At 44.1% G+C, this 25,932-nt stretch overlaps 1 protein-coding gene across 16 annotated transcripts in view; it reads left to right on the forward strand.

Moving 5' to 3' along the window:
* Positions 1-25,932, forward strand: part of FOXN3 (forkhead box N3) — a 470,182-nt gene that overhangs the window by 279,887 nt on the left and 164,363 nt on the right. For all 16 annotated transcript variants that reach the window (XM_074393488.1, XM_074393486.1, XM_074393483.1 and 13 more), the window contains one exon: positions 44-180. In XM_074393488.1, the coding sequence (XP_074249589.1) occupies positions 44-180 (137 nt within the window). The remainder of the gene's footprint in view (positions 1-43; positions 181-25,932) is intronic.

The raw sequence follows: 25,932 nt of genomic DNA on the forward strand, positions 1-25,932 counted from the left end.
ATAATTCTGTATTAATGCTTTTGTCTTTTAATTTTCTTTGCAGAGTATTGGGAAAGGGTCGTTGTGGTGCATAGACCCAGAGTATAGACAAAACCTAATTCAGGCTTTGAAAAAGACACCTTATCACCCACACCCACACGTGTTCAATACACCTCCCACCTGTCCTCAGGCATATCAAAGGTAAGCAACTCAGACTTCTTTTTTTGGTCTACTGAAATGGCATTATTTTGGCAGAGACCCGCGCGGAAATTAATAGGCCGTATGAGATTTTAAAAATAACTGCAGGTAAATGAGAAGGAAATTAAGTATCATTAGGAGGCATATCCATGGTTGTATTTCCTCCAAACCTTACCGCTTCTGCAGCTTCGGAGGAATGTGCTTCCAGGAGGCTTCGTTGTGGGTGACATAACACCTTCCTGAGTAGAAACATGGACAGAGAAAAGCTGACAGCTTTCACATCTCGATGTGTGTCACGTTTTGTGGGGATAGAAGTACAGGCTCGAGTCAAGCAGGTGACTCCATCGTCCCTTCCTCTGGCCGGTCTCTGCAGATGTCCAGTCGGGGCTAACTCGGCTGTTGGCTTTCACAGTCTCCATGTGGACGGCGCTCCCAGGTGATGGTTTTGTTGTGGTTACTTGGTGTTTGCTTCTTCAAGAAGAACAGCAGAGAAGCATAGAGACATTTTCTCCTCCTCACAGGCCTATTTGTTTGAGACAGTAAGGTCATGGGTACCATTTTTACAAATACATCATTGGAAGGGAGTGTAAGTAGCCTGTCACTTTTTTAAAAAAAAAGTATCTCAATGTTAGATTCCAAAAGAGAGCCAAATAATCAGAACCAAATTTCTAAGATAGATTTTTATCAACACACAGTGTTTGAGTTTGAAATGCATTCCTCAATTCTACAAAAACGTATTTAAAAATGTATAGAAATGTTTCTTTCGTAACCACCTAGTTAAGAGGAATTATCCTTGGACTGCAAGTCGAGGTTAATTGGGGATGGCATGGTGTCATAGGCTTCAGGAATTCTGCAGTCCACTTCTCTGCAGATTCTTTTCCTAGTCTGCTGTTTGTTCTGCAGGAGGGAGCACAAAATGATCTTCTGAAATAGCATTAATGAAGTTCTTATGCATCTCAGTTGAGAAGCATTCCATCACAGGCCCTAGACAATCAGTCTTTAGCAAGAGACGGGGAGGAACAGCTGGGCTCTCTGAGAAGACTGCTGTATGTCTGCCTTTGCTAGGCGATTAGCGTGATGGTACCCATAGCAACTGGAGCGTCTCCATAGCAACGCGTAGCCGAGACAGGTGCAGTTGCATCACAAGGCTGTTTGTTGCCTGGCAAAAGGACAGGCCATTAGTACTTAGATATACGCTGTTGCCTTAGAAACAAATAACCCTACCTAGCAACTACAGTTGGTTTGAAAGGCTTGGCGTGGGGTGGGGTGGTGGGGGGGAAGGTTGTAGCAGCTTTTGTCTGTGCTCATAAAAATCAGTGGAAGCATACTTTATTCAAAATGACAACTTGAGGTCATATAGCTGTAGGAGAGAAAATGGGATTTTCCAGAGCAGCCCAGCCAATATCGTAGACGTGTCCAGAAGGACAGAGCCATATGCTTGGTTTTCTCCTTGTGGCCCTAGCCACTCCCCAGATGGAAGAGAACTAGGATTGGAGTGGAGAATTGCCGACGTCCAGGGTTGGTGAAGGAGGACATGACGCTAATTATTGAAATGTTTCCCGGATTCTCATGTTTCTTTGTCTTTTTACTCCCCGTACCCTCCAGGCTCCATAGAATACCCTTCTCTGGCTTTTCCAGTTTGCACCTCGGAAGTATTTCGTCTCTCTTTGCTTCTAGGAAGTTAAGAACATAAATGTAACTCATCGGGTCATGTCGGTGGTTCATTTACATGAGTATTTTGTTGCCAAATGTGACCCCGAGGGAAACACAGTAATTATTTAATAATTTGAAGGATTATAGAGGAGTTCTGGGAGTTGGAATAGGAATGCATATTCAGGCGAGAGGCATTCCGCGCTGGCCTTAGCTTAATGACTTCATTTGATTTTTAATATAGGCATAAAAATGCAGACGAACCAGAGCTTTTGTAATGAAAATCATTTCTGAAGAAATACTTCAGACCCTGCTCTGTCACCTCCAGCCTTTCTGAGGGGGCGGAAAAAAGAGTTTCTGCCTCTGCCCATGCAGTGCTTAGATTTCACCTCCACAGAGGTCACTGACTCTGGAGGGAGATGACAGATGAGATTCTAGCCTGCCTCTTCCATGCCTTAACTCCACGAGAACAGGTCACATTCTCTTTCCTGGGGACTGTCGTCCCTTCATCTGAAAGCTGAGAGTTTGCTTCAGGATCTTCTAGTGTGTGAAATTGCACTGAAGCCACTGAACACCGGGTAATTGTACAATATTTTTGTGTCTTACAGTGATGTGGCATTTGGCGCCACTTCTAAGCCATCAGGCCACTTGTTGACATGACTCAGGGAAGATGGAATGGAACAGAGCGAGTCGTTAAATGGGGACCCAAAAATGCCGAATTGACGTGAGCTGGCTGGGTCCACTGTGAGGCAGGGAATCACCTGTCAGCCCCTTGCTGGATCGCTGTGAGGGGCACCTGGGAAGTGCTTGCCTTTCACAGAGCTGGTACTTAGCATGCTGAAGAAGATGGTGATTATACTAGACGGGCGGTTATTGCTAGGACGTGCAGGTGTGTTTGGCAAATATTGCTCCGAACTGAGCTGCAGGTGGCTGGAAATGCTGCAGAAAAGCAAGGCGTTTGAAAACCCTGCCCAGACCTTGCTCACGTTCAAATACCGTGCTAAATATTGTGATATGTAGACCCGTGCTTCTGTTTTCTAATCGTGCCCTTTTGGATGTATGTTAGGATGTCCTTCCACACCTGCGTTGTTGATACCAACTTTGTGAATTGTTTTTAATGGAAGTGTGAGCTCAGTGACCTCTTCTGTTTGTTTGCTAGGAATGTCTATAATGGAGTACCGCAAACCAAGTGACTTAAACAGCAGAAACCTACTGTCTCACGGTTCTGGAGGCTGGAAGTCCAAGATCAAGGTGTCGGCAGGGTTGGTTCCTTCTGTGGGCTGTGAGGGAGCGTGTGTTCCGCCCCTCTCTCCTAGCTTCTGGTGATTTACTGGCATTTTGTTGGAATGCTTTTGGCCTACCTTGGAAACATCAGTCTGATTTCTGCCTTCACCTTCACTTGGCTTCCGTTTTCTCTGTGTGATGGCTGTGTCCAAATTTTCCCTTCTTATAAGGACACACTGGCCATATTGGTTTAGGGGCCCATCTTTCTCCCGTAAGGGCTCATACTATTTAACTAATTACATTTTCAGTGGCCCTGTTTCCAAATAAGGTCTTGTTCAGATGTACTGAGGACTGGGACTTCAACGTGCGAATTTTGGGGAGGCACAAGTCACCCCATAGCAACCCTTCTTAGGGAGATATTTTGCTGATCAAAATATGAAGAAGCAGAAAGGAAATATTTAAAGAACAGGATGATGGGGTTGGGGGCAGGGGTGTCAAAGGGATTCTCCTGAAGTTGCTCCCAGTATTCGAAGCTGGGACAGTGTAAACAGCAAAATCAATAACAGTGTTGGATTATAACTCGAAATATAAATTGAATACCTGAGTCCAGCCTGATATAAATAAATGATTGAATAAAGAAACAAATAAATGAGAGAAGAGACACGTTTCCCATTCCAAATGCTTGATGTAGCTATTTCTCCACTGAAGGAGGTGGAACGGAACTGTTCCCTCCCGGAATGGCTGTGCTTAATGACCTACTTCTAAAGACGGAGCGTGGAATAGGTTGGAAAAGGAAGTTTAGAGTGGAAAAACCTGGTGAACACTTTGTTCCAGCTGATGAAAGCTGCCATCCTCAGTGATGTGCTGTTGATACCAGGAAGCTCTCGTAGGACAGCATCAATTTGGCACTTCAGCTCTGTGGCCTTCCTCCCCAGACACATAACCCCAGTCTAGTCGTGGGGAAAACATCAAACAGTGATTTTGTCCTTCTACAGGGACATGCTGCAAAATAACCCGATCGTCCCTCCTCAAAGCCCCAAGGTCATCAGGGCAAGTCTGAGAATCTGTTGCAGACCAGAGGAGGCTAGGGGGACATGATGACCAGATGTGTCCGGTGATGTCCTGGATGGGATCCTGGAACAGTAAAAGGACATTAGGGGAAAACTTGCGAAATAGAAATTAACTGTGCAGTTTAGGTAATAGTGATAGTAGCATGCCGCATGTTTAGAGCAGCACAATTCACTTCTGCGAAGATACCGAACCAACCTGAGCGCCCATCAGCCAACAACTGGATGAGGAAGATGTGGTGTATATACACTGTGGAATACTACTCAGCCATAAAAAGGAACAGAATTATGTCTTTTGCAGCAACTTGGATGGAGCGGAGGGCCTTATTCTAAATCAACTCAGGAATGGAAAACCAAATATCGTATGTTCTCACTTGTAAGTGGGAGCTAAACTGTGATGTGAGGAAGCAAAGGCATGAGAATGATACAGTGGACGCTGGGGACTCGGGGTGGGTGTAGGTTTGGAGCGGGATGAAAGATAAAAGACCACATATGGGGTGACAGGTGCAATAAAATCTCGGAAATCACCACTAAAGAAACACCATGTAACTACCACAAATCTCAGAAATCACCACTAAAGAAACACCACTAAAAATCGCCATGTAACTCAAAAACCATCTGTACCCCAAAAACTATTGAAATAAAAAAAATAGTTGTCTTCCAGTGTGTGACTAGTGTCTTGTAGTAATATGTGGTGTTAACATTAGGGAAACTAAGTGAGGGGTATACAGGAACTTTCTGTGCTAACTTTGTAACTTTTCTGTTAAAAAAAAAAAAAAGCTGCTGGTAAAAGAAAGTTTAAAAAAAAAAAAAAGCAGTCTCCAAAATGCAGATTCATTGAATTGATCGATTTTAAATATCCAAATCGTTTTTGGTAGAATGAAAAGTAAAATCACTGCATCCCTGAGAGTTGCCTGACCTACTTTAGTAAAGAGCTGCTTGTTAAGGGATCTCGCTTTTGCGTTATTGTCTGGAAGATCTGCTGAGCCACATGAGGGGTCTCTTTGCAGTTTGGATACCCCCGTTCTTGGAACATTAGTTTTGTGAAATGGCACTCCACTGTGCTTTGTAGAGTACCCGTGACTGAGCTCGGGGTACCCAGGCTCACTGAGCCAAGCCAGCTTGCTTGGGGAATCTACATCTTTGCCAAGGAGACTCTGGCTAGTGGCCTTCGGAATCTAGATCTGAAAAGTGGAAGGAGGGGTGGTGTATTTGGTTGCTTGCCTGTAACTCTTCAGAAAAGTCCGCTGAGCTGTTCTAATGTTTTTGTCCCCTATGGCTCTCCTTCCTAGATGCGTCATTTCTCATTAAAGAGTATGCATGTTTTAGTGCTTCCAATAGCTACTGTCGCATTGCCTCCCGATTTTACACTCTGTTCTCATTCCCACCAACTTTTTAGGAAATTCTTATTTTTCTAACCTTTCTCAAGGTCTCATAGTTAAATGAAAAGACATTTCCCCAATGGGTGACCTTGACTTTGTGATTTTGGTACTCATAGTGGGGGTATTTAAACTTTATAACACGACATTAACACCCTATAAACAGTAGCTCTCCCCATAATAATGTTTATGACAACAGATTGTTTTTAGAGAGTGTCATGTATGTGGGTCTTATGTAATACCTTCTCTTCTATTGGCACCAATCCAAAGTCAGTTTCCAGAAAAACATTTTAATCCTATCTCACCATGGTTGGAGAACAGGTTTTGCATTTAATCAAACAGTGGAGAGTTTCCTGGATGATCATTTTTCAGAGCCACTGTTGTTTTGTGTTTCCTTGGTAATTCCAAAGAAATCCCAGCATCTTATGTGTCTTTGGTCTCTGTGATGGGTTGGCCGTGATGGGGTGTTAGATGGTCAGTAACTGATTGAGAGGGTTTTTTGTTCTCCTGTGAGCCTTCCATTTTTTTTTTTTGCTTTAAAGTCTTCAATGTAAAAATAGTGACATGCTCCATATTTCATGTAAAGGATTGTAGCTTAACATGTTTAAAGTTAGAAAAATCCACAGGACTTTCATTTGCTGATCTAGGCCTAAAGATTTATTTTTTGGATGACTATAAAGCTTGCAGAGTTAGAATATTTCAAGCAAGTTTCTTGGCCAGGTGTGGTGGGTCACCCCTGTAACCTCAGTACTTTAGGAGGCCAAGGTGGGTGGATCACTTGAAATCAGGAGTTCAAGACCAGCCTGGCCAACATGGCAAAACCCCATCTCTACCAAAAAATACAAAAATTAGTGGGGGTTTGGTGGCAGGCGCCTATAATCCCAGCTACTCTGGAGGCTGAGGCAGGAGAATTGCTTGAACCTGGGAGGCGGAGGTTGTAGTGAGCCGAGATCACGCCATTGCACTCCAGCCTGGACAACAGAGCGAGACTCCATCTCAAAACAAATAAACAAAAGGAAGTTTCTTTTACTCTCATCTTTAAAAAAAAATTCTGGACATTTAAGCTTCTTGTTTAACTGTTTCTCTTTGCTTCTTTAGAGCAATTTAATGAGCCGCAAAAAAAAAAAAAAAAAGAAAAAAGAGAAAAAGAAAAAAATACATTAATGGCCTCACCAAAGATTTTGGCCTTTCTGATATTGAGGTTCTTAATGAAAATGGCAGATTTTAGTGCTGACTCAGCAAGTTCTATTTTATCCTGCCTGCTGCCCTATTGCTGTCCCTTAAAAAAAAAAAAAAATTAAATGTCCGCATAGCGTAATACTGCTAAGGGCATTGAAATTGTACAGAGTGGTCACTGTATATTCAAATGAACAAGGTTATCAGCCATTCTTTAACAGGTGCATAATCTTTGGCTGTTGTAGTGAGGCTTGTAATCTGGGAATAGTAGATGGGGGAATTGTATTGGGAGGAGGTGGGGAAGGTACTGGGGTGTTTAGGGAACTCATCCTTTTAGACAATTAGAAGATTAGAAAATCCTTAAAATGTTAATCTTGTTAACATAATGGTGTTAATTCCTCCACTCAGAATGCTGAACTTGCACACAGCAAGGAATAGCTTATTCATGGCTTGGATAGGATCCAGTAATTTTTTAATTTATAAGACATCTTTCATTCTAGTTATTCAAAGTGTTGTGCATTTAATAGTTGGCAGAAACCCTGCAAAGCCGCAGTGAAATCAGTTTTAACTTACATTGAAGGAGTTTAATTGTTAGATTGTTGTGTCATTGCAAGTGTTAATTCAGTCAAGCATAAAGAAAGAACTCGAGGATTTAGATTACTTGCTTCATTATTACACTTATATTTACTTGAAAGCAACATATTTGATGGAAACCCAAAATAGTTTTTTAAATGCCCCTCATATTCAATACACTTATTTGGATAAGTTTAATTTAAAAACGTGAGGCATTATGCACTTTGAAAGATTATGTTTAAACAGCACCTTTTTGCTTGGAGTAATTTTTTAAAGAATATTAAATTTTAAAAAATCAATATGAAGCTTCATTGTGCTAAACAGGTAGAAGAGTGTGGTAAATTAATGCGGTAAAATAGATGTGGGGTTGAATACCAGGGTTTTCTAAATGATAGTATTTCCAAATATAAATTATATTTTGTTAAAAAATTAGAGGGGATGAAGCATAGAAAAGGCATAAATTGTAGGGGCACACTCTTTAAAAATACAGTGCTCATTTACAGTGGGAGCTTTAAAAATCCATTAGTTGGCTATAATTTTATTTTCATATCAAATCATATTATCTTTTGACTTCCATTATATTTCCTGAGTTGGCCTCATAGAATAATTTTGGTCTCAGCATTTTGCCTTTGGTATGCTGTTCATTGTACATTTAATTCTGAGGCAATCTTGTGTTGTTTTATTTAAATGGAAAACAGTCCCTGTTATCTTTGAGCACTTTGTATCGGGGTAGCTCATAAATATTGTGCCCAGTCATCCAATTTCATTCTGTTTTCACACTCACTTTGAAAGTTGAATGTTTAAGTAGCTGGGCTGATTTTATCTGTTTTACTCAGGTACTGAGTCAAACTCATGGCTGAGGGAGCCACTCAGAGTTGCCTTTTTATCCTCGGACCTCCTGGGGAGCCCTCAGTCCCTGGTTTGTGTTTTAATAGCCAGAGCGTTAGAAGTTCTTTAAATTTACTACAGATAGATTTCTTTTGACCTAACTCCTGAGATGATGGATACCAGAGAAGCTCTGTGTTTCCAATACCTCATGAGAAGAAAGTTGCAGTGTTGATGGGGCCCATTAGGGGCCTGGAGTCTTTGCAAAATTGCTCAGTGAGTATTTGCTCCTCGGGATAGCCAGCCTCAGATTCCTGAGCACAGCGACACCTTAGGCATCGTTCGAGGGGGACAGGTCTGCAAAGTGGGGCTCACCTGCATTTTGCATATTTCTCAAACCCCTTGCCTTCCCAGGGGAGGAGAAATCGATCTTCATGTTAGAAATATGAAAGAACTGTCAGAAGTGCATGAAATCCACCATGTGCAATGTGAAACAACAGGCAGCACTTTCTTTGTCTTGTAGCAGCGTAAAAATGGCAAATTTTTCATCATAATAGAAAATAAAAAGCTGCTACCAGCACATCTGAGTTGGTCTCATAGAATACTTTAGCTCTCAGCATTTTGCCTTCTCCAAGTTCTGGTCACACTAAATGCTTCCAGATTTTCTAGATCAACAAAGGAGGAGGATTAAGAAGTAGAGATCGAGGCCAGACGCCGTGGTCATGCCTGTAATCCCAGCACTTTGGGAGGCCGAGGTGGGTGGATCACCTGAGGTTGGAAGTTTGAGGCCAGCCTGGCCAACATGGCGAAACCCCGTCTCTACTAAAAATACAAAATTAGCCAGGTGTGGTGGTGCATGCCTGTAATCCCAGCTACTTGGGAGGCTGAGGCAGTAGAACCGCTTGAACCCAGGAGGCGGAGGTTGCGGTGAGCTGAGATCACACCATTGCACTCCAGCCTGGGTGACAAGAGTGAAACTCAGTCTCAAAAAAAAAGAAGTAGAGGTGTAGTATAATTAGATGGGACAGTGGAACCCATCATTTATAAAAGCTTTGAGGAAGACAGAATGGGGGATTGATAAGAAAAGTGATCAGGCTGGCAGGGACATCCATGTGTTACTGTTGAAGAATTGGGAATGTGTAACCCCGGGGAAGAGCACCTTCAGAAGGTTAGCATGCCAGCCATCCTTACCTTCAGAGAGGACAGATTTGGACTTGACGGATTGAAGTTATAGAAAAAAGGGTTTGGGCTCAAGACAGAACAGCATCTGACAATGTGCCAGGCACATAACAGAAGCTGGGTAAATGCTTGAGTTGATGGGTGGATGGACAGATGAAGGGCTGAAGGTAGAAAGAGCCACCCCAGGGATGCCAGTCGAGGCTAGACAACCAGCTGCCAGGGTCGTCCCAAGATTTCACCCTTGCTGGAGAACTGCAGGGTTATCCCTTCCGGCTCTTGAGATGTTGTTTCTGAGTCTACTGAGCTCCCATGACAGTCGAGGGATATCACTCTGTAACACGGCGTTTGTAATTTAGAAGGTGGAAACGAAACATTAGGGAATAGATGCATAGCTTTGCGTGCCAGCAATGAGAGGTCAGGCTCTTCTCTTGAAATTAGGTGCAGATTTCAAGACCGTGATGGGACTAAGTCAGTTACTCTTCATTCTGTGCCATCCAGCTTTTTGATTCATGCCCTACAATTACCTCCCTTGTTTTAGTGACACTTCTTTGCATTTCCTTCCGTGTGAATAAAACGATCACGGCAGTGTTTTGCCAAGCAGAAGATCATTTCCAAAAGCTGTCCATCAAATCACGCCGACCTCCCCCCTATTGTTTATCCACTGAATTAATGAGAATAACACCCACCCTTTGCATAAATCTCCATGGAAGAGCCAAACTGGTGTCCTTGTTTTGTAGAAGCACATGTTCTTGGCCAGAGTCTCTGATGACATTCATAATCTTTTGTTTTTCTTACGTAAGGTTTGTGTTGCATTATTTGTCAAAGCATCGCTGAGACTCTGGATGTGAGAGGTACGGAAAGAGCGTGGGAAGCATCAGAAATTCCACGTTAATTGCTAACTTTTGCCGATTTTTAAGTCATCTGGAGAAAACCTCCATAAACCATTGAGACACATTAAAAAAAAAATCCTTATCTTTTCAGATTGAGTTGCTTAATCACCATAGTCCAAGTTGAGACATGTTTCCCGTGTGTTTACTTTTAAGTTGAAAGTTTTGGTCAAAGTCTGTTTGTGAGCAGCTTCTTCCAACATATGTCTCTAACACACGTTAGCTTCTCCCTCCCCTCGGAACACACGCCCCACCGGGTTTGGCAAGAAGAAAAATGAATGGGAAGAAAACTCATTTGGAGGGGGAAAAAATATTACCATATTTTAGTAGCTTTTTCTACCTTTTCGCCCTGCACTCCCTTCCTTCTCTTTCCTCTCTCTTTCCCTTTGCAGCTGTGGGGCTTCTGAATGAAAGCCTTTTGTTTATTTGTTTTAACTGTAAGGAGAGCAGAGTTTCTTATCTAAGGATTCTTCTGAACTGGAAATTGCCCCCCCCCTCCCCCCGCCCTCCTATTCTTTTCTGCTGATGAGAAACACATCGAGACTTTTCCCTGGAGAGAATTCCCTGGCATTCTAGCTTCCCAGAACAGTCCCTCATGAGGGGGTTCTGGCCTGGCTTTGGCACATTCACCCACCCCCAGGCCTCCAGCCCGGGCTTAGCTCCACCTCCGTTTGCAGGGGAGGGGCCCCAAGTTGGTGCTGCAGATGGACCCAGCAGCTGTATCACCCTCAGGAGGAAGAGGCCAGTCCGAGGAAACAGTGAGGAAGCAGAGAAGCTCTCAAAGCATGACTCTGGCTTCCCCGTCCACCCTATTCTGCCCACAGTAGATCAGGTGTCAGAAACTCCGTCCTGGGCCTGTCTCCCATGAGCTTTAGTGTCCCTGAGAGGTCCTTCTGCTTCCCCAGCAGTGGAAGGAGCAGGACCTGAGAACCACACACCTGTCCTGGCGCTGGCCGGGGGATTCGAGGGTCTCCATGCTTCCTCCCAGCTCCTGCAGTCGGCTACTGTTGCATCAGGCCCAGAGCAGATCTCAGTAAGTCGTAGGAAGAGGCTCAGGTTAGAGCCTCACCTGGGTCACTCACTACTAGCTGTGTGACTTTTGGAGACATTACTTGAAACCTCTGGTCTCTGAGCCTGTTTTTTTTTACTCATTGTGGCGTAAGAATGCTTGTCTCAAATGAGAGCTTCAGGAATGACATTCAGTAAAATGCTGTCCCAAATGCTTAGCCCTTGAGCCTGGCCCAGGGAAAGTCAATGAATTTGATTTCTCCTTCCTCACCATTGCCAATTGCTTTCGATAAATTGCATGGTCTTGTTTCTGCAAATGCTGCCTGTTTTTTTTTTTTTTTTTAGATAGTGTTTTGTTCTTTTGCCCAGGCTGGAGTGAAGTGGTGCGATCTTGGCTCACTGCAGCTTCCCCACTGCCGCCCACCCCTGGGTTCAAGCGATTGTCCTGCCACAGCCTCCTGAGTAGCTGGGATTACAGGAGCCCGCCACCACACCTGGCTAATTTTTGTATTTTTAGTAGAGATGATGGGGTTTCACCATGTTAGCCAGGCTGGTTTCGAGCTCCTGACCTCAGGTGATCCACCCACCTCGGCCTCCCAAAGTGCTGGATTACAGGCGTGAGCCACTGCACCCGGCCTGCTGCATGCCAGTTTGGCCCTCGTATGTATGGTTTTGCATTGAGGTATCTTTTTATGCTTTACGTTCTGTGCTTTCCATTAGATTTAAGATCTGCGAAAACCAGGACCCTTGGCAAGTTCTCCCCGTGCCTTAAACTTTGCATGTAGGTGTTATTCAAAAAATATTATTTGTCCATGATTTCTCTTAGACTGCATAGCATAGATTATGAGAGTAGTGCAAAATATTTTCCTTTAGTTGTTCAGGGATGCCAGAAATCATTGGCTACCCTCCTCCCCGTTGCAGTCTCAAGTCCAGACGTTTGGAGGGGGAGGGAGAAGCTGGACTCTGTGCCTCTTCTCTCTAAAGACAATTTAGCAATTTTGCAGTGTTGCTGTTTCTGACCTTCCATCTACTTCCCCATCTGTCTGCCAAGGTCTGGGTGTCCCTCTGGGTATGCACGAGGCCAGACTGTTTGGACCTGGTCATTCTTGAAGCCTCAGAGACCCATCAGGCTGCCCTGGGATAGAAAGGTTATAAATTCCAGGCTGTTGACTCCAAGGCACCAAATATTGTCAGAGGAGGGAACATTTTGCAGCTGCCATAGAAAATGCAAATGTGGGTCAGGCTCACGCCCGGTAATCCCAGCACTTTAGGAGGCCAAGGCAGGGCGGGGTGTGGGGGAGCGGATCACATGAGGTCAGGAGTTCAAGACCAGCCTGGCCAACATGGCAAAACCCCATCTCAACTAAAAATACAAAAATTAGCTGGACTTGGTGGCATGTGCCTGTAATTCCAGCTACTCAGGAGGTTGAGGCGGGAGAATTGCTTGAACCCGGGAGGCAGAGGTTGCGGTGGGCTGAGATTGTGCCACTTCACGCCAGCCTGGGCAACCGAGAGAGAGAGAGACTCTGTCTCAAAAAAAAATAAATAAAATAGAAAATGCAAATGTGCTGAAGGTGGTGCAGGCCAGGGATTGCTCCAGCTTTGTCTCCTTCATTATTCCTTTAAAAAGAAGCCTCCCTCTGCTCCTCTGTATAGTTCTGCAGGGCGGGCACTTGAAATATAAGGCTCCAGAGCTCTCCCTGCCCTAATCATAATGGGAAAAGTTTTCACCCCAGGCCGGCCCAAACACTCGATTGTGTTCTTTCTCTACCAGATACATAATCCGTGTTTAAATCGCTTGGCAGTCACTCAGTAGTTTTCTTCCCCCACATTCTTTTCTTCTTTGATGAGAACAAAGCTCAGCTCCTCCCAGCTCCCAATCTTGCTTTTCTCTCCCAGGAAATCTTCCTGCTGCACTTTGATCCCTTAGGAAGAAAGTCACCCAAATGCTGTCCTTCCGTACCTGCTAGAAGAGGAAGATCTCGATTCTTTGTACTTCCAAATCTGTGTTCAGAACTCACAAATCTGTGGTGCCAGAGGCCCTGATTTTTCTGGAGGCATTCTGGCCGCCTACCATGGCCTGACTACCTAAGGACCCCTCTCTTGGGCAGTTCCCCCTCCCTGATTTTTGATGGACTGTTCTTGAGAAAGGAAGGGTTGGACAAATGGTAACACCAATGGAATTTTATTCTCATTAAAGCCCTTTGAAGTTCCCTCTTTCTAATACCACCCCTTCTTACCCTCACCCCTTAGATGTGGCATGTTCCATCATCAGGGTTGTTGAAGTTAAAGTTGTAGGAAAACCAGCCTGAATTTCTCTAATACAACTCTTTGATGTAGAGTAAAGCAAAAATCTGTTTCCATCTGATATTCTGGGCTTCTAAGAAAGGAACTATGAAAGTAAGCTCCTTACTTAGCACTATAGGATTGTAAAGAATTTTAAATTTATTTTATTCCATCTGCTTTAGACGCCAAACCATTCTGGATTCTGATTGGGAGGCAGAAAACCAAGCATGTATTGGGCACCTACTGTGTGTCAGACTTGGTATAAGAGACATGATGTGGGAGGCCATCACATGCCTGTAAAGAGCAGGTCACGCAGCTTGCAGATGGCTGAGCTGGGACCTGAGCTGGCCTTACCTGATTCTTCTCACCCCAGAGCCTGAGTTCTTCTCAAGGTAATTTGCACCTCGTGGTTACCCTCTTCTGTGGAAACATTCTTCAGTGAGCTTTGGAAAGGAGGAATGACATATCACTTGTTAAAAAGGAGTTTAGGGTTTGTAGCATAGTGAGGGTAAGAGAGATGGGAGGTGAGAGTTCCTGCCATTGGAAACTGGGAGTGGTGAGGGAACAGTGACAACTGGAGCGAGAGCCATGGAACTTGATGGGGGAGGGGTGGAGAGGAAGCAGAGAGGATTGTGTGTAGGTGGATGGACGGGCGGATGAATGGATGGATGGAGGCACCGTTAGAAGGATAGGGAGGGGGAGACGAAGGGCCATGAATGGGCGTGTGTGTGGGTGTGTGTGCGCGTGTGTGTGTGTAAGGATCACTTCTATTTTTGACAAAATAGAAAAGTGAATGTAGGGTGGGGGGAAAATCACACAATAATATTTTAGGGATTGTTTATACCGTCATTTAATAAGAAAAAAGAAAGTCAAACCTCACCAACCTCACCGTATTATCAAGCTTTCTTGTCCATGAATTCTTCTTAGAGTGAATGAGTGTTTTTTCTTGTTTTGTTTTTCTTAAATTCTCAGTCATCTTGGGAATAAGCATCCATACTTAAGTTAGCTTTCTAATCATTTCTTATTTGTAATTTTTTTTTTTGATATGTCTGCAGGGAGAAGTGACAAGGGCTCTCACCATCTTTTGAATTTAGATTAAAAAAATTATTGTTGTTAAAGCAATATATTTTAACATTTAACATTCCTTAAAAATAAAAACCTCTCTAACCACTGTCCTGAATCTCCAATATTGTACACAGTAGAGAGTTGTGAAATAAAAATGAATAGATATAATTAGCATCTTTTCATTTAATATTGATGCCATAAAATGGATTAAAGACACAGCGTTAATTTTATTTGTTAAGGAATAAGCAGTGAAGATTCTTCCAAAAATGCCTGGCTGATTTCTGGTTGACCCAAGTGTATAAAAATTAATCTCTAAATGATTATCAAAATAGTGTTTTTTTTTGTTTTGTTTTGTTTTTTGAGACGGAGTTTCGCTCTTGTTACCCAGGCTGGAGTGCAGTGGCGCGATCTCGGCTCACTGCAACCTCCGCCTCCAGGGTTCTAGTGATTCTCCTGCCTCAGCCTCCCAAGTAGCTGGGACTACAGACGTGTGCCACCATGCCCGGCTATTTTTGTATTTTTAGTAGAGATGGGGTTTCATCATGACCAGAATGGTCTTGATCGCTTGACCTCGTGATCCACCCACCTCGGCCTCCCAAAGTGCTGGGATTACAGGCGTGAGCCACCGCGCCCAGCAAAATAGTGTTTTTAATTAGCATATTTGCTGAGGCAAGAGTTAGATCATAGGAATGATAAGCACTGCTGGTCATTTTGGTTGTGCCAAGTTCAATGGACCTTTGTGGCAGAACACAACATATGAGGATGTTTTTGATAAAGCGGATGTAGGAATGATACTCAATTTGAGAGACTCAACTGAAAGTAATATGCTAGACCACTGAGTTGTTCTACAAATTAGTCTTGGAAAACTTGGGGGATTTTTGGTCCTTCTGCACCCCCAGCTTTATTGAAGTATAATTGATGAGTAAAAATCGTGGATATTTAAGGTGTACAGTGTAATGTTGTGATACACACATTGTAAAATGATTACCACAGTCAAGCTAATTAACATACCTATTATAGCTACCATTTGTGTGTGTGTGTGTGTGTGTGTGTGTGTGTGTGATGAGAATAGTTAAGATCTATTAGCAAATTCCAAGTATACAATATATTATTATTAACCGTAGTCACTGTGCTGTAGATTAGGTCTCCAGGGCTTGTTTTATTTTATTTTTAGTGAAATCTTGTTCTCTCGCCCAGGCTGAAGTGCAGTGGCCTGATCTTGGCTCACTGCAATCTCCACCTCCCATTCTCCTTCCTCAGCCTCCCGAACAGCTGAGACTTCAGGTGTGCACCACCACACCTGGCTAAGTTTTCTATTTTCAGTAGAGACAGGGTTTTGCCATGTTGGCCAGGCTGTTCTTAAACTCCTGACCTCAGGTGATCCACCCACCTCGGCCTCCCAAAGTGCTGGGATTACAGGTGTGAGCCACGGCACCTGGCCAACTTACTCATTTTATAACTGCAAGTTTTTTACCCTTTGACCAACATCATCTCATTTCCCCAGCCCTCCTCATCCCCGCAACCCCAACCCCTGCTAACCACGCTTCTACTCTCTGTTTCTGTGAGCTTGCCTTTTTTAGATTCCATATGTAAGTGAGATCATGTGCTATTTGTCTTTCTGTGTCTGGCTTGTCTCATCTGGCATGATGTCCTCTAGGTCCATCCGTCAGCAGGAGGTAAGCTGAGATGGATGAAGCCTGCATCCGTGGCATCTGAATACTACTGTTCCTCTTTTCCTTTTTGTGCCAGTCCCATGGCTGAATGACCTGGGCAGGTTATTTCAATGCACGTCTTGAATCTTTCTCTTCCACATAATTCAATGGAGAATGGTGGCTGGGCATGGTGGCTCACGCCTGTAATCCCAGCACTTTGGGAGGCCGACATGGGTGAATCACAAGGTCAGGAGTTTGAGACCATCCTGGCTAACACAGCGAAACCCCATCTTTACTAAAAAAAAAAAAAATACAAAAAATTAGCTGGGCCTGGTGGTGCATGCCTACAGTTCCAGCTACTTGGGAGGCTGAGGCAAGAGAATCCGCTTGAACCTGGGAGGCAGAGGTTGCAGTGAGCCAAGATCATGCCATTGCACTCCAGCTTGGGCGACAGAGTGAGACTCCATCTCAATAATAATAATAATAATAATAATAATAATAATAATAATAAACTGGAGGATGATACCTGCTCTTTATCTTATTATCACCCGTCGAGCTCTCCTCTTGTGGTAGTGCCAGTTATATGAGATCTCAGAATTCTCTGTGATGTAATCACCTGTTGTGGAGCCCCAGATGGATTCCTAAGGGCTACTCTCCAAAAAACCAAGCCTCCCTTTCCCTCCAAGGCTAAGCTAGTGGGAATGTCTCTGCGTCGTTGACCCAGTGCTGCTGGAGCTCCCGTGTGCCATGCTTTGTGCGAGTTACTTGGGATCCCTGATGACTGACCCATGTTTCCTGTCATCAGAGCATGCATTCCAGTTAGAAAGATGGACTTATAAACAAATCTAACGTAACTTGAAAATTGCTTTCAGTCATCTGTACAAAAATGCTATGGTTAATGATCCTGGCTGTTTTGAAGCTCTTCCGAGTACTGAAGTACTGAAACACAGCGGTGACATTTTGGAAGGCATTAGCCTGTGGTCTGGGAGAATGCTATTTGGGAGTCCGAAAACCTGGGTTTTTAATGTTGACACTGGCCCTGATTAGTTGTGTGCTAATTCCGGTAATCCTGAGCCACTTCATCTTAATGGACTTCACTCCCTAGGTTTATAAAATGGTATGGTTGGGCCAGATCATCTCTCAGGTTCCTTCTGATTCTGGTGGCCTATGCTTACTATAATGTTTGAAGATTGGAAAGCTAGCCAGTCTTTGTGAGGAGAAGTTGTTGTAAGTTTTTTGTTTTTTGTTTTTTTGAGATGGAGTCTCCCTCTGTTGCCCAGGCTGGAATTCAGTGGCACGATCTCAGCTAACCTCCACCTCCCAGGTTCAAGTGGTTCTCCTGTCTCAGCCTCCTGTGTAGCTGGGATTACAGGCATACGCCACCATGCCCAGCTAATTTTTGTTAGTAGAGACAGGGTTTCACTATGTTGGTCAGGCTGGTCTCGAACTCCTGACCTCAAATTCCACCTGCCACAGTCTCTTAAAGTGCTGGGATTACAGGTGTGAGCCACCACGCCCAGCATATGGTAAGTTTTTAAACTGGCCTCCCTGCTCATGTGTGCCTTTGGAGAGACTTGGGCAACTCTGGTATGGTCAGAAGCCTAGCAACACTTTGAGACCCCATCTGAGGGGTAAACCAATTGTAAACAGATGTCTTGCCCTGAAGTTCCAGAAGAAGAATACCATCTTTGAATAGTCCCATCAACTTTCACAGGGTTTTTTGCGGGTAGAGGTGCCTTTTACCATTATCTTTCTGTCCACTTGTGGATTCGTATAAATCCATTAGGTTAAAATCATCCATTCCTTTTGCTCTTGAAGCTGTAGGTCACTTTCCTGCCCAGTTTAAACCTTGTCCCATACCTGTCACTTTTCAGTTCTCTAAGTGCCATCCTCAGCATTCCAGGGGTGGTAACCCCAAAGATTAGCAGCAGCCAAGCTCCTGGCAAGGGGTGCCCAGTCAGGGATAAGATCTGTAATTGTGAAGCACATCATACCATAATGGCAGAGAAATATTGGAGGATTCTTCTCTCCTTAACTTAGTATACTTCTTCATATTTCAGTTATTTGTATATGAATCTCACCTTTTCCAAGAAAACATCATACGATCTCTCACTGCATGTCAGAATGAGCTTCTTGGACCACCTAGATGATAGTTGGCAATATGGCCTCATGTTGTGGTCCTGTATGTACATGTGGTTTTTCTCTTACAGGATTGGACTCATCTCTTAGAGCCAATGGTTGCATCTAATCATCCAAGAAAGACCCCATGGCCAGGTTGGGTGGTGTGTGTGAGAGTGTGTGTGTATGTGTGTGTGTGTGTGTGTGTGTGTGTGTATTACATACCCAGGAAATGGTGGCATAGATGAATCACAATGTCGAGCACCAGAAGCACTCGATGAATAGTTGTTGAATTGTACCGAATTGTAAGTGGCTGAATATTTCATGGTTCTCTCTTCTTCCTACTTTATGCCGTTTACCATGGGCTGGAAACTAAGATGAAGCTGTGTTTGCACTGAAGACTGGTAAGTGGTTGCTGGTTGTCTGAAGAGTCATAGAGCTTTTAGTGCTTTTACAGCTCTGATTCTTTCTTTCTTTCTTTCTTTTTTTTTTTTTTTACCACAATGTTTACTATTTCTGGCCATTATGTACACTAATATAAAAATTTAATTAGACTCTTTCTTTTCAATTAATTATTACAGCCCTGTTTGTTTGCTCTCTTGACAGAGCCTGCTTTATGGGAACAGGAGAGATCAATTTTCTATCACAAAATTCATTACTTTTGACTAAAGTCCAGTGGGCCTGTGAGGGTGTGCACCACTCTTGATGGCTTCCCTGGCAGCCAGAGGATTGTGGATTGTGAAATGGACAAGTATTAAAGTAGCCTTGGTGAAAGGACGCTTTTGATTCAAGAGGAGTTTTGATTTGATCGTTGTCCTCAGAGCAGCCCATGAAGCAGAGTTAATTTTTGTTGCAATTCTTGGGATTGAAAATACACTTGTGCCTTATTCATTCATCACTGTTTAATATTTTGTTAAGAATCCAGAGAGTTGGAATTTGGTATAGATAGAATATGTAAAGGTTTCTGCCTTGGAAAATCTGTTTTCTTTGATAGCACATATAAAAGAAGGTGTATGCAGCTGGATGCGGTGGCTCATGGCTGTAATCTCAACACTTTGGGAGGCTGAGGCAGGCAGATTAAAAGGTCAGGAGTTCAAGATTAGCCTGGCCAATATGGTGAAACCCTGTCTCTACTAAAAATATAAAAATTAGCCAGGCGTGGTGGTAGGTGCCTGTAGTCCCAGCTACTCGGGAGGCTGAGGTAGGAGAATCGCTTGAACCTGGGAGGTGGAGGTTGCAGTGAGCTGAAATCATGCCACTGCACTCCATCCTGGGTGTCAGCAAGACTCTGTCTCAAAAGAAAAAGAAAAAAGAAAAAAGATATGTGCTCTGGGAACGCAAGGATGTGGTAGGTTTGTTCTTTACTTAGCTCCAGAGCCCACACGGTGCCTGGCACATGTTAGTTGTTCAGTAAATGTTTGTTGAGTGAGAACTCATGAGATACAGTAGTTTTGCTTTTCATCATTGACAAGTGTTCTTCCATCATTGGTAAAAGTGTTTTCTGAATTTAAAGTTCTCTGTGCCACTGTCTGTAATAATCCTCCATGATTAATGTCTTGGATGGAGCCGTTTTCAGTGGTGGGAGATGCCACACCTGTAAGAGGTACGGCCATGATATCTTACTTGACAGACAGGGGCTGGGCTTGGTCCCCAAGAGACACCAGTAATGCCCAGCTCAGCTCACTCAGCCCCCAAGGGCAGAGCACCATCTCGGGACTCACACACATCTTGTGCAGTTCTATTCCCGCCACATCACTAGCTCTGTGATGTCAGTGCCTGTAGTGTCACCTCTTCTGTTCTCTGTTCACTGATGTGTAAAACTGGGCCAGTAGTATCTACCACCCAGAACGGGTAGTGGCTGTTAAATGAGATCACCACAAGTAATGTCCCCTGTACAGAGATAGTTCAATGAATGTATCTGTTTACAACTCCTTTGCCTTCCAGTGACGTTTCCCTTTAAGAAAGAGAGTGGCTCTCCACCCTCCGTTCTGAACTGTTTCACCTCTTACTCTTGCATGAGATGGGGAAGAAGAAAGAGCCCCAATAACCTCAGTCACTTGGTCTCTGACATGATACAGTGCAGAGTTAGAGGTTAAACCTGTGTTGTGCTGATGGTGGTGGTGGCGGTGGCTGTGATGGGGTGTGTGTATGTGTGTGTGTGTGTGTGTGTGTGTGTGTGTGTGTGTGTGTGTGTGTGTGTGTTGGCATGGGCATGGGAGGAGTAGCCCCAAAGAATAACATAGCTCAGCAGAAGTTTCTGCAGTGGCGGAAGTGCTCTGTGTTTGCGCTGTCTGCTAGCCACATGTGGCCGTTGAGCACCTGAGATGCGGCGAGTGTGCCCACGGAATTGCATTTTTAGTTTCCTATAGTCTTTGTGTAACTAATCCCATGTGGCTGGTGGCTACCATGTTGGACAGTGCCTCCCTAGAGCCTTCCTGTAACTCAAGGATGTGCAGCCTGTATGTTTCCTGGGATCTTGGAAAAATGAGGAATCTCAGACATCTCCCCAGACCTCCTGGGTCTGAACCTACTTTTTAATACAGTCCCCAGGTGGTTTGAGTTTAAGAAATGCTGAGCCCACCTTCACGCCTCTCAGCTTCTCTCCAGAGACTTCTGGGCAGTTGTGGTGGTCAAGGATGGAGGGTTCTTGCTGTCTCCTCTGCCTTCTCAACTGTTCTCACAACCTACTGTGGTCTTCAAGGGACTCGTGTGGGTCTCTGTGGTTAAGACATCAAAGATAAAAATTCTGTCGCTGCCACCTCAGGATGAAACGCTATTTTGCTTATTCCTTCTGACATACCTCCTTAATCTCTGTATTCCTGTGTTCTGTCTCTAAAAGGGAGCTCTGCTGTTATTTTCTCATGGTATCCTACTACTGCTTTGTTTTTTCTACTAGTGAAGATGTGGATATGCGCACGCACAACACACACACACACACACACACACACACACAGCTATTTCAAACCAAATCAGTATGTTCAGGCTGTGGTTCTCTTAATGCTTCCCAGCACTCTGGCTAGTGATAAATATTTCAAAAGCATAAGTAGCATTTTCTCTTTAAGTGAAATTAGAAAAATGTCCCCCCCACCTCCCTGGATGTATGAATAATTTCTATTCTGTAATGGTGCTAATTTAACCCATCAAAAACAATAGTTACAGAAAACTTTGCAGATTTCTTTTTTTTTTTTTTTTTTTTTTTGAGACAGAGTTTCACTCTTGTTGCCCAGGCTGGAGTGCAATGGCACGATCTTGGCTCACCACAACCTCCAACCTCCTGGGTTTAAGTGATTCTCCTCCTGTCTTAGCCTCCTGAGTAGCTGGGATTACAGGCATCCACCACCACACCCGGCTAATTTTGTATTTTTTACTAGAGACGGGGTTTCTTTATGCTGGTCAGGCTGGTCTCGAACTCCCGACCTCAGGTGATCCGCCTGCCTCAGCCTCCCAAAGTGCTGGGATTACAGGCATGAGCCATCGTGCCCGGCTGCAGATTTCTTTGCTATCCATTGGGCAGATCACTTTGGCTAATGGGCATGTTGCTTGGGTATTGTTGATATTCGCCAAAGCTGGGAATTGGACTCTGTGTTTAATTATTTTAGTGGATGCCTTTCATTTTTGAATGGCTCCTGGACCTTATGCGGTGATGACACAGTACCAGATGTCGTCTATATGATGTCTGTTGTAGGCTGCAACTTACGCTGCATCTGAGGAGTTGCCCAGGGCACCACAAGGAAACAGAAGCACACAGGCAGCGTTCCAGAGGTCCCTGCCTCTATAATGAGTCTCTCAAACAGACCTAAGGTCACAGTGCTAGTAAATGACAGAGCCAAAACTTGGACCCCAGCAGTTTGATTCCAGTATCTAAACTTCACCGGTCCCTGCTCCCCGACCCACCTTTGCTCTCTGTCAGGATCTGGCCCCCTCTGCTACCCACTATGCCTGCTCCTTTAGATCTATGTTGTCACTGCCGTAGGTCTCCTTCTTTGGGTCTTTGCTCAGGTGTCACCTTCTCCAAGACACCTACCCTAACCACCCCATCAAAAGTACCGTCCTGCACCCCACTGCCATTCTTTATTCCCATTGCCTGTCTTTAGTTTTCTCCTTAGCTTTTGTTACCACTTGCACATTATATATTTGTTTTCTGGAAATTCCTTGAGAACAGGGACTTTGTTTTGTTCTCTGCTGTATCCTTAGGCTTTGGAACAGTCCCCAGCCCATAGCAGCGCTAGGTTTGGTCGTTTTGAACGGACAGACGGATGGATGGATGGATGATGACCTTCTAACTGGATAGCTGCCATTGACTCCCCTTGCCCTCCTTCTTGCGTTTTCCTGGTGTACCTTTGCTGTACCTGGCCAGTACTCAGAGAGTACTTACTCAGCCTGGTGACTCCTCTGACATATCTGTCTTCCCCGACACTTCTTGCAGAGAAGCATCTCGTTTTATGACCCTTGACTGCCCCACCAGTCCCCTTCTCAGCCTTACTGAATGTCCTTCCGTTTTTGACCATGCCGCCACGTTGCTCCCTCCTTTCTCTGTTCTTCCCTCTGCAACCCCCTCCAGATCAGGACACCATGTCCCTGTGTGGCCCAAGCGTTGTCTGTCCTGGCATTTACTTCATAGCCATCTCTTCTCAGTAGACCCCAAGTTGTGTGAGGGCAGGAGCCTAATCCCCTCTTGTTCTCCTCCGTGCCCCCAACTTTACCGTAGCACCTGGCACAGAGTAGCTGGCTTAATAACCATCTACTGATGGATGAATGAAGCCATTTATGTTATTTATATTTATATTTTATTTTATTTTATTTTTGAGATGGAGTCTCACTCTTGTCGCCCAGACTGGAGTGCAATGTCGCAATCTTGGCTCACTGCAACGTCTACCTACTGGGTTCAAGCAACTCTCCTGCCTCAGCCTCCTGAGTAGCTGAGATCACAGGCATGCGCCACCAACCCTGGCCATTTTTTTGTGTGTGTATTTTTAGTAGAGGTGAGGTTTCTCCATGTTGGTCAGGTTGATCTCAAACTTTCAACGTCAGGTGATCTGCCCGCCTCAGCCTCCCAAAGTGCTGGGATTACCAGCGTGAGCCACCATGCCCGGCTAAAGCCATTTAATTGTATGAGTAGAACCACACAAAATATGTCGGAAGCAAGTCTCACTTCTCTAGAATTAAATGTTTCTTTGGCACTACAAGATCTTACTGTTCAAGCTGTGAGATTTAAAGGCAAAATGCTTCCTGCTAATTATTAACAGTTGCCCTGTAAGAGCAGAGCCATTATGGGGTCCCGAACCCTGGCACACTGCCCCTCCCAGCAGTGAGGAACGGCACTGAGCCGGGAGGAACACTAAGGTCTGTGGTCCTGGCACCCACAGACCTCAGATTACCCAAAGAGGATTGCAGTATCAGGGCCAGAGGAGTAGGGAGTGGGTAAAAGGATTTGAAATGAGATTATAGGACCTAAAAGATCCTTGCTTTTGTTCAGGAAATAATTTACCGGTTTTCTTTAAGGCAGCGAGACAATCCAGTTTGGGGCCTGGAGTGGTAGATCAATGTCTGCACCTCTTTGGATACTTAAAAATACGTTGCTCTGTAATTGTGCTGTTTTTTTGTTTTTTTGTTTGTTTTTTTGTTTTTTTTTTGAGGAAAGAAGAAAGACAGGAATGGAAAGAAAAAGAAACTCAATCATCAAGTACTCTAAACAAACAAAAGTGAATGCAAGATCTATTAAGAGAATACAAAGACAGCCTCTTTTGAAAGAACTTTTTTGGCCATTGTGTCTTTAAGCCAAAGTCTAGAAAGGGAATGGGAAGTGTGATCAGAATAAAACTTTTTAAATTTTTTTTTCTTTTTTGAGATGGAGTTTTGCTCTTGTTGCTCAGGCTGGAGTTCTGCAGTGGCACAAACTCAGCTCACTTCAACCTCCACCTCCCGGGTTCAAGCGATTCTCCTGCCTCAGCCTCCTGAGTAGCTGGGATTACAGGCATGTGCCACCACGCCTGGCTCATTTTGTATTTTTCGTAGAGACGGGATTTCTCCATGTTGGGTTGGTCTCCAACTCTCGACCTCAGGTGATCCACCTGCCTCAGAATCCCAAAGTGCTGGGATTACAGGCTGAGCCACTGCACCTAGCCAAACTTTTAAATTTTTAATTAAAAAAAAATTTTTTTTTGAGACAAGTCACTCAAGCTGGAGTGTAGTAATGCAATCTCTGCTCCCTACAACCTCTGCCTCACTGGTTCAAGCGATTCTTTGCCTCAGCCTCCCGAGTACCTGGGATTACAGATGCACACCACCATGCCCAGATAATATTCTTGTGTTTGTGTGGGTTTTTTTTGTTTTCTTTTTCGTTTGTTTATTTGTTTTGTTTTTAGTAGAGAGGCGGTTTCGCCATGTTGCCCAGGTTGGTACTGAACTCCTGGCCTCGAGTGATCTGTCCACCTCCACCTCCCAAAGTGCTGGGATTACAGGCTTGAGCCACCATGCCTAGCCAATTTTTTAAAAATTTTGAATCCCAAGAAGAAGGGTCCCTTTCCTTTGATCCAGCTCCCCGCATGTAAACCGTTCACGAAAACCCCGCAGAGTCGGCTGGGTGAGATTCGCACTTCCGTGCAGTCTGCCGTTTGTGTTGGGTTTTATAGCTGGTGTGTCAGTTCTCTTAATCTTTAAGGCCTTTTTCCCTTCTGATGCTTCCTGGAGGTAAATTTTGTTTGGCACTTAGCCCAGGTGTCTCTGAACCCTAAATCTCAGTTAGCATCTCCTTCCTCAGGCTATCAGCCTTCCTGCTATATCTGAAGTTTGTATTGATGTGAAGTGGCTTTTTGCCTTTATCAGAGCAGGACTTCTTATTTCCCTGAGTGTGATGAGGAGACCCGTGATGGGTTTGTCTGACTGCTGATAATGCTTGGGTCTGATTCTTGCAAGGATGGTTGGAGATTAGCTGCCTCACCGAGGTTTGCAAGAGGATACCAGGTTATGTGGAACTTAACGGATATCAGGTATATTTTGCCTCTAGTGAGGGGACCAGTGTGTGGGTGATCTGAAGAAAATGTTTGAGAGATTTTTGTACCACGGAATCCTGAGTTAACATAGAGTTTGGGCAACAGGGATACCCTGATGACAAACCTTTTGTTTGAACTTCTGGTCTTAAAAATTCATTCCAAATTAATGGGTCTATTTTCTGCCAATAGAGAACACGCTGAATGAATACTTGATGTGTTAGAGGACCCTGAGGTTTGCCCTTCCGTGTTCGTGATGTAATTATGTTGATATCAAATATGTGCTCACATTTGGGAGGCTGCAAGAAGTGATTATTTTGAATAAATTCCATGTATGAGCTTCTGACTTGGGCCTTTTTCTTAAAAATGAAGTACTGTAACCTCTATCCTCCCCTTATTGACTGCCCGCAAATGTTTTATATTTGAAGATGGGGACTAATTGGGTTTCAGTTAATTAAAGTTTTAATTGTGTTTGATTCTGCAGCAGATCTGGTGTTTACCTATCTTAATAATGAAATGCAAAGCGTCATCCTGGAGCTCCCGCTCTTACTGGATGGCAAGGGAAGTACCAGCAACCTCGAGACCTATTAGCCCTGGCTGGTGATTTGTAATATGCTGTTTATTTTTGGTGTTATATTCAAATATGAGAAAAGTATTGACTCAAGGTTCATCATCTG

Source organism: Saimiri boliviensis, chromosome 2 (assembly GCF_048565385.1).
Source record: "Saimiri boliviensis isolate mSaiBol1 chromosome 2, mSaiBol1.pri, whole genome shotgun sequence".
Classification (NCBI taxonomy): domain Eukaryota; kingdom Metazoa; phylum Chordata; class Mammalia; order Primates; family Cebidae; genus Saimiri; species Saimiri boliviensis.